Raw genomic sequence first — 9,092 nt, 5'->3', positions numbered from 1 at the left:
AATGTTTCTGACTTTGAAGACGATGAAGGCGAGCAATGTGTGTTATCCAATGAACCATACCTGTATGGGTACAGACGAAGAACTGATAGAGATTGATGCTGAAAAGGCAGAAAGAGAAGGCAACTCTGAAGAGACTGGATGAAACGTGTTGAAAACTGTCTCCACTGATAAAAACACTGGCTAACTCTGAGATACGTCTTAAATACAGTATATTGGTGTGCTCATGACAGCCTACATCGTTTACTATCCAAATGGCTCTTTTATTTGTAGTGTGCTTAATGAGCACAAACTCTAAAAGGTGGTTTTGTAGGTGTTGCCCCATACTTCTATACAGTAATTTAAAATCTTAACTATACAGAATATAAAAGTGCACTCTTAAAACGTTCCTTGCCCATGACTCCAATACCCCGTGCTAATTTTGCTCTCACAAGTTTATATGGGGGATCCTAACAGATTTAGGGAAATTACAACCAGAAATTTATTTTCATACACTCGTTCCATCCAGGCTACTTTGCAGAGGCAGTTATTACTTCCGGCGTGTAGCGCTGCCCAAAACGATTGGGATTGGTTTAAAGAAATGCCAATAAACCAGAGTAAATTTTTCACCTATCCCGGAGTGCTGTGTGGACTAGAACAGACCTTTCTTCACAAAACTGTGGAGGACGGTTTGGCAATGCGGGATTACATAACATAAATTATGTTATGACCGTTAATTCATTTTGGCGTTATGGTTTATGTTACATAAACCATAACGCCAAAATGAATTAATAGTTTTACTTAATCTACTATATCCAATAGACTTACAATGATAAAAAAAAGCTAATCTAAAACTTTGAAAAGGTTCCTTTTAGCAACAAGCTGGCTCAGCAAGTAGCTATTGTCCTTGACCTTGAGGATCTGGGTTAAAGTTATTGTATTAGCAACACAACCCTGCTTAAACCACCTAACCTCGACGGCACACTGGAGTCCAGCCCCGTATCAACAAGTCCAGACAGTTAACGTTCAACAGGAACGAGGGCGGGCAGTGACCATAACGGTCTATGGCAGTGACTCAGCAAATATTAATTAGTGGGCTAGCCTTTGCTCTTGTTTAAAAGGCTATCACTGAGAGCGCAGCTTTTGCCTTTAAAAAAAAAAAATAGTTTTAATCAGTCCTCCCTGAAGCGTTCAACTAACGTTAGTTCGCGTTAGTTAACCAATTAAGACTGACATTGCAACAGGCGTATTCACTACACGCGCTGTTGATGATTAACAAAACGTTAAAAGTTCAAAGGTTATGACAATAACACATTTATTTACATATTTCCTAGTTGAAAAGAATTCACACGAGCAGACTACTTTGAATAAAAATGTTAGATTTCATAATTTGCATTGAATAAGCGTGCAGTCGGGTAACCTATGCAAAACCAGTGCAGGTTTGCTAAATCTGTCCAAGTCCGACACCTCGTTATTGAAACGTAACATGTAGCTAGCTAGCTAGCTCACTAGCTGGGTCTCCTGCAAACGGATATGACCGCAGGCTTGTGAATGGAGAACTTTGCTAGCTAGCTAGCCAGCTAGGTAACGTTAGCTAGTTTAGTTTAAATTAGTAACCAGATAATTCTTCCTCTAAAAACAACGTAGCACACCTTACCTCCTGCTCAAAATAAACGGTCCCGCTGGTCTCTCCAGCTCCTTTCAACACACAGACAGCTTTTACAACCATCTTCGCAGTAGTTTCCAAGCACACCCGAGTTTCTGTTGCGCTTACCTTGCTGAGCCAGCTAACTCTGTGCAAGGGCCTGATGGGCGGGCTTATAACACAGACAGCCAATCAGAGTAAAATATTACCAAAAAAGACACATTTTTATTGGTCATTATGACTGTGACGATAGCAAGCAGCCTAATGTCATATTGTTTTCCTATTTATGAAAAACAAATATTACAAAATGTTGCTGCCATCTTAATTGATATCAGTTCTATCAATTAATGGCCGAATATTTGCTTCGTATTTACTATACCGTTGGACTATAATGGTTATATTTATGCCACATGCTAGATAAAGAGGTGGAAAACTGAAATTCCTTCAAGATGTTAGATATTCCTGCACAACCAATGATTTATTTATTGTTCCTCCTAGTTCCATATAAAGTAACTAAGCTGTGGGACAAGTAAGAAGTAACCTTGCATTGTCTCTGTCACAAAGTGCATCACTAAACAAGATGTTGGTCTTTACAACACTGGTACAAAGTAGATTTGAAGCCATAATTTCTGAAAAGAACATTTATTGGAAAGAAATGTGTGGGCTGCAATAGTCTCACATTGCCAGACGGTTAATGCCAACAGCGCTGGAGAGCTGCAAAGTCTGTCACGTGAGCTTTTTGCTGTTGAGACCTGGACTTAACAATTAATGATACATCTTACCTGTTTTAAGGGTCAACTCGTAATCATAAGTTGAAATACTCCAACATCACTGTACATGTCAGGCCTATGACATTAAAACAGATAATTATGTGTGCCAAGGTTGAGCATGGGTTGAGCACAGAATATGATTTAAACAAGCAAATTTATTTGGTACAAAAATAGTTTATTAAAAACAATTTCCTCTGGCTGAAATATTGAAGATTTTATGTCCATGTCTTTTGTGTTTTTAACAAATCATAGAAACATCTGTCAACTTTCAAACCATTAGGAGTTAAAAAAAAAAATTTGTTAAAGCAAGAGGCCTGTGTTGTTCTTTCCAAGTCAATTTGCTTCTCTCAGATAAACAAGTCACAGATCATGAACAATCAACAATACACCTTTGAATTATCAGTGATACAAGCATATTTACAGCAATGTGTCCCAAGCTATACTCACTTAAGTTTTGCACGTGTGGCCCTTTTATTATTCAAGAACAAGAGTTGGGCTTGTAGAATCTGAGGTTCAAATGTCAACTTAATCAATATGAGATACAGTATGTCTGCAGGGAAACAGACACATTTTAATGCTGTGCTCATCAAAATCAAAACAAAATCCAGCAACAGGGTTCAATTTTGTATTTTCATGTGGACACAACAAAATTATATCCGAGTTTGTACATGAGACACATGAAAAAGTGCTTTTGTCTGATCCAAGAGATTGCCCCCTTTCTTCCATACACATGGGAAAAAGAAAAGTCCACCAAAACATAAACCTTGTCAAATCTGCCTTGTGTGTACACACAATTCTCAAAATTCCATGCTGGCACCTATATTTTTTTGTGGAATGCAATACTATTAAAATAACCTTGTTTTGGATCTACAAAAGGTTCTACTTTATTCCTTAACGGAATAATAATTACAAACACAGGCAAGGGTGTTAAATTTAGACAGCAGAAAAAAATGACTAAGTACTTATTACTCTACTGGAATTTCCAATGGAATTTTACTTTCACTTTGATGTAAATGTCAGTTTTAAAAAATCAAAAATTGACATAAGAATAAAATCTTGTACCAAACAAATCTGCAACCTCATGTTTTTATTTGTTCTGGCATTTGCAATTTGGTCTGGTGATTTCAGGGTAATTAAAATCCACTTAACCAGAGAAAAATGTCTGTTTCTTTTCAGTTTTCTACAGGTTATCTGTGTGCAAGTCAATTTCTTTGCAAATGAATGTACTTATCCTTATTTTCCCATACAATTATCTCTCAATCAAACTTCTGAAACAAAGTCCACTTATATAACATTACATTTCTTTACTTCCAAAATATTCTTGGGGACATGTACAACGATACACCTGGACACACTTTTTCTTTCGTTCTTATTTTTTCTGCATATTATGTTGAAATGTCTTATCTAAAAATGCCTCATGGCCCATCAGTCTGTTTGTATTATGCCACCGTTACAGGTGAAGTCCTTGGTTTTGAACCTCTAATTGTTTTCCCAATATTTTTATAACCAAACAAAATGAGTATATGCACACATAAAACAATTGTGATGTGGAAGCAATATTAATCCCCTAAATAACATAATGAATGACAGGAGCGTTACATTTTTTTTCACAAGGAATTGGGTGTAATTCCTGTTATCAATAAAATATGACTTCTATGTTTGATTCAGAGACCTTGTCAGAATAAGTTCAGCTTCTAATCAGTCCTAAATTCTTAGGAGTCCCAGTACTAGTAGACTACATAGACATTTATAAAACCATGTATTGAAAGTGGACATTTTAAGGACATTGGGTATTGGCTAGTAAATGTGCACCACGTGCCTGGTAGAATGAAGACAGTACTCATATTTATTATGCCTGAAATAAAGTGTGGTTCAAAGGGTCAAACGTGGGCAAATGATCAAAAGAAGAGCTCAACATTTTGTGTGAGCAAAGTACCAATCCTAGTTGTCAGTGTAATTTACCTTGACATGTTGTCCACAATTTGTACTTTATCTTCTCCATTCAAACACCTACAAGTAACATGATTGGATTTTAAGGCCCCCATAGTCCTTTCAAAGCTGTGCCTTACTGGCTGTGATCATGCAATAATGAGCCGACATGAAACACAAGATGAGATGAAAACAAAGAAGAAAAGAAATGGTTCCTATATTATCATATAGTTGTTTGAAAGATATTCAGTGTTTTGACATGACATTTTGGCAGATTTAAAAAAAAAAAAGTTTTAAAATGAACATATTCACTTTGTTGAGGAGTGCCTGCTATCACACAGATAAGGCAGTGAAGTAAAAAGCTATTGTGTCAAAGAAGTCATTTGTTTACTCCACCTGCAAACCAACTTGAGTAAAAACATAAAAGCTAAGCTCAAATTAACCTAAAATGGACAGAGCTAAGTTAACATGCAAGCACTCCGATCATTCTTACAACTTACAGGAAAAACAGTTCACAGCCAATATTTAACAACAGCAAACTGCGCCAAACGGATTTGCACGTGGTCATGTGTTTGGAGAAACAGATGCAAAGTCAAATTTGACTATAAGTCATAAAATCTGAAAACAACCATTTTACATACAGTATGTTTAACAACACGTGTAGGAGATGTTTTGTTTTCAAGACATGTTACTGCCCAGAAAGTGACAAACTGTGACGAGCCTGCATTCATATGCCATGAGTTGAGACTGACCAACATAGTGAAAAATGCCTCTCTTTAACTTTCAGTGGTTCACAGCAGCCTATGGCTGAAGGAGCAGTGAGCCAGTCTATGATGTTGCTTCCTCTTTTGTTTCTGTGGGCTCACTTTGAGCTGGAGGTGAGGGCTCAGAGGTCATCGGTTCTTCTGCAGCAGTTTTTACCTCTGGGGACGGAGCTAAAAGTTCAGACTCTGCCTTCTTTTCAGAAGCTTCCACACTTGGCTCTTTACTGGTTTCCATAGTAACCACAGGAGTCACAGGAGGTTGCTCTGTGCTGTTAGATGTCTGAAATCTGTCCATGTTTTCCAGTTCGGCCAATCGATCATCCCTGTCCCAACGCGTTGTCCTCTCTCGCCGTTCTGACCGCTTTGGCTTGTCCCCGCCTTCTTTTCCTTCAGCTCCTCTCCCTCTTTCTCGACTCCCACCTTCTACCCGTCCTCTTTCTCCTCCATCTCCCTTCCCTCGCTCCCTCTCCCCATTATCAGCCCTCCCTCTTTCCCTGTCGTTATCCAGGCTGTTTCGCCTCTCCCTCCAGTCCCGTCTGTCTCTGTCTCGATCGCGGTCTCTATCCCGATCTCTGTCTCTCTCCCATCCTCCTCCCCTGTGATCTCCTCCATCTTCCTCCCAGCCTCCGAGCCGGTCCCTCCCATCCATTCTATCACCACCTCCACCCCTTCCTCCATCACCAAATGGACGCCTTCCACCTCCAAAACCTCGGTCCCTCTCTCTATCCCTATCTCGATCCCAGTCCCTGTCCCTCTCTGGCTCTCTGTCCCTGAATCCAGGCCTGTCTCCCCTGAATGGTCTGCCATCCATTTCTTCCGGCCCCTCCAAACCACGAGGCCCCCCTGGTCTGATAAAAGGAGGAGGAGGACCTTGAGGAGGAGGGCCATGCCCATGTGGAGGGAAAGGAGCTCTCATATTATGAGGAGGGAGCATCCCAAAGCCTCCTTTAGGTGGAGGTGGGTCATGGTGCATCATTTGAGGATGTGGCCCTCTGGGCATCATTGGTGGTAGCATAGGTGGCATGTTGGGGTGAGGGGGTCGTGGCCCGTGGGGTGGAGGGAAACGCTGCATGTGTGGCGGTGGGGGAACCGGAGGACGCTGAAGTGGGATTATACCTGGCCGTGCGCCAAGCAGACCACCAGAGGGGGGTTGGATGTTTCCTGGAGGACCACCTGGGAGAGAACCCGGAGGTCCACCTAGCTGGTTACCTGATGGGGAAACAAATAGAAAATACAGCTTTAATTTTAAATCAACTTTTATAACTAACCAAAAGCAATAGAGCAGAATGAGAAAAAACAGTTCTGAGAGAAAGACAGACTGACCCATAGGCCCCATCTGATTGCTGAAGATGTTGGGACCCTCCAGGACCTCGTCATTTTTCCTGTTGCCCAGACCAGCTGGGTCCAGAGGTGGGTCTTCAACTCCACCTTTGGAGGGAGGTGGGGGACCAAGAGGCATGGTACCTGGGGGAGGAAAACCTGGAAGAAGAGGGTTGAAAAGAATTAGTTAGGGTTCAGTTTGTCTGGGCTGGCATGGAAACTGTCAATAGGTGTGGAATTAACAACTGGACGATTCCCCCTGAAAAGGTACACTGTGTTTTGTTGTAGTGCAAGAGCAAAGACTTAAAACAGCATGTGTTGTGCTTGTGTTTTTCTAGTGTATGTATGTATGTATGAATGAGTGAAACTTAGACTACACACTTACAACTGATAAACATCATTTAAGAAAAGCACTGTGAGTAAGCGAAAAACTGAATGAAAGCCAGTGAGAAAGGGTTTGACGGCAGCTGAAGGAGGTGCTACCTGGAGGCATCTGCATTGGGTTGAATCCAGGTCGGATGAAAGGAGGAGGGGGGACACCTGGGGGGAAGGAAGGCAGAGGCATCCCTATAGGACCACGAAAAACAGGAGGCTGGAGAGAACCCACACCAACGATTGGCTGTTGCATTGGAGGAACCTGAGAACATTTACAAGGATTTACTGTCAATGTCAAATGAGAAAGTTATTTGTTATCCTTCGCAGTGGCCCTCTGGAGAAACACAGTCCTATCTCTAATCCAAAGAGTGTAAGCTGGTAACATCTTTCGGTTGCGCTTTACCTGTGGAGGAGGAGCAGCTGCAGCGGCCACAGGTAATACTTGTGTTTCCTCAGGCTGCTGTGGCTCCGAACGGCCGTTGTGGTTGAGTTCCTCCAGGAGGCCAAGAGTCTTTCTCACTCCACTCCACTCTGGAAAGGACAGACATGAAAGGCCCTTATTTGTTGTGATTTGGGTGACTAACTGGACTTCCCACGTATGATGCATTTTAGGTCTTAATTTAATTTGTTTGTGTGATTTCTTAATGGGTCTGTGCCTGTGAGAGTTTTTACCTGGTGATAAGGTGTCCACATCCAGTATTCCTCCTTCTTTGAGCTCCTCCAACTGAGCCTCTCTGATTTTAGACCAAGGTATGTAGGTGACACCCAGCTCCACATCCCAGTACTGTTTAAACTCAGGCTTTATGCCCTTGTTCAAAGCCCAAGCAATCTGGCAAGAAATAAACAAAAACAACTCTTGATTCAATAAGACAATTATGGGTTTTATTTTTGATTTGCTTTACTAAGCAGCAGTCTGTGTTGCTCACTCACCTTGATTGCTTTCTGGTTAACTTTGTGAGATCCTCTACTAAGCTTCTGTAGAGCCCTGAAGGCATCTTGCCTATGTATCATGACAATATAGGCACAGCCGCGTGGAGGGATCATCTTAACAAGAGAGGAGGACAAGCAGACAGGTGAGGAAAAAACAAGGAGACTGTGATTTCCATTTAGTTAGATGAATCAATATCTTGATTTTACTATGTTCCTGTCATCAACAAGTACAATATTTGCCAAGATTTGAAAAAACTATATATTCAGTATAGTGTATATGTATTAACTTGAAAGATAAACACAAACTAGATCATCACATATTAACTTAACTATGACGAAAAGACACACACACCTGTATTTTTCACCTTTGGATGAGAACTATGCAAATGCCATTGTTACAGACACAGGATGTGGTCACAGTTGGATCAATGTTATTAATCTATATTAGTCCACTTACATTGATGGACTCTATCTGCCCAAACTCCTCCAGTAAACAGGCAACGTCTTGCTGTTGAGTTCTCTTATCCAACTGGCCCACCCAGAGAGTTGTACTGCAAACTGAAAAGGAAATGTAAACAAGAACTTAAAAATGCAAAATGATGATGGGAATGATTGCAAAGATTAACAAGGAATATGTTTACAGAATTTACTATCTAACTGGGATGTGTTGGGACTAATTGCTATGGACGAAGTACACACACATGTAACTACGGATCCAGCTAATTACAATAGCTCACGTCATTATATTGTGTGAACAGTTAACCTCATTTAATATTTTATGTGCCGTTTCCTTTTGTGTGGTGCAAATGTTCCACCAAAACAAGTTTTGCAGAGCCACCGCCACTGCGTCAGGAATGCAAACAACCCAAAGCATTTTTTTCTCCTATCCTAGAATGTATGTGCGTTGAAGCCAGACATTATTTCACAGCGCTATGGATATAATTCTGGCAATGGAGACTAGCGCACATCTAACAGATCATTTCAGGTCCATATACTCGAATAAATATGCCCATAAATAGACTATGACTCACTGCTTAGTGTCTCGCTCTTGGGTGGCGGAAGGCCTTTCTGCCGTCGCTCTCTCTCCTTCTCTCTCTCCTTGCGCTCCAGCGAGCGAGAGCGTGGGGAGTGGTGACGCCGGTCTCTGGAGCGCGAGCGCGATCGCCTGTGTCTGGAACGTCTTGTACGAGAATTGGACCTTGACCTCCTTCGCTTTGGAGACCTGGAAAAAAAAAAATATGTATATTGCATAATATGCTCACAATAAATAAAACTGATAACCAGCTTATCTGCATCCAACAAAATAAACGGTAAAGAGTAATTTTCAATGCTGCAACAGAAACTCAGTTTGACATTTCAGATGCTTACCTGGAGCCTGAGTGT

General features: G+C 41.1%; 2 protein-coding genes across 2 annotated transcripts in view; both read right to left on the bottom strand.

Moving 5' to 3' along the window:
* The window catches only part of sod1 (superoxide dismutase 1, soluble), a 3,957-nt gene extending 2,147 nt beyond the window's left edge, over positions 1–1,810 (bottom strand). Inside the window, exon 1 of the mRNA XM_032534291.1 lies at positions 1,634–1,810. Coding sequence (XP_032390182.1) covers positions 1,634–1,705 — 72 coding nt within the window. The 5' untranslated portion in view covers positions 1,706–1,810. The remainder of the gene's footprint in view (positions 1–1,633) is intronic.
* A 1,775-nt stretch (positions 1,811–3,585) lies between these two features.
* scaf4a (SR-related CTD-associated factor 4a) overlaps positions 3,586–9,092 on the bottom strand; it is an 11,525-nt gene continuing 6,018 nt past the window's right edge. The window contains exons 11-19 of the mRNA XM_032533722.1: positions 9,078–9,092; positions 8,741–8,931; positions 8,167–8,267; positions 7,710–7,823; positions 7,452–7,608; positions 7,183–7,310; positions 6,888–7,041; positions 6,408–6,563; positions 3,586–6,293 (exon numbers count right to left, since the gene is read on the bottom strand). The exon at positions 9,078–9,092 is cut by the window's right edge and continues 62 nt beyond it. Coding sequence (XP_032389613.1) covers positions 5,149–6,293; positions 6,408–6,563; positions 6,888–7,041; positions 7,183–7,310; positions 7,452–7,608; positions 7,710–7,823; positions 8,167–8,267; positions 8,741–8,931; positions 9,078–9,092 — 2,161 coding nt within the window. The 3' untranslated portion in view covers positions 3,586–5,148. The remainder of the gene's footprint in view (positions 6,294–6,407; positions 6,564–6,887; positions 7,042–7,182; positions 7,311–7,451; positions 7,609–7,709; positions 7,824–8,166; positions 8,268–8,740; positions 8,932–9,077) is intronic.

The sequence above is a fragment of the Etheostoma spectabile genome, chromosome 13, assembly GCF_008692095.1.
Source record: "Etheostoma spectabile isolate EspeVRDwgs_2016 chromosome 13, UIUC_Espe_1.0, whole genome shotgun sequence".
In the NCBI taxonomy this organism is placed as follows: domain Eukaryota; kingdom Metazoa; phylum Chordata; class Actinopteri; order Perciformes; family Percidae; genus Etheostoma; species Etheostoma spectabile.
This window is presented reverse-complemented; position numbering and strand designations above follow the sequence as displayed.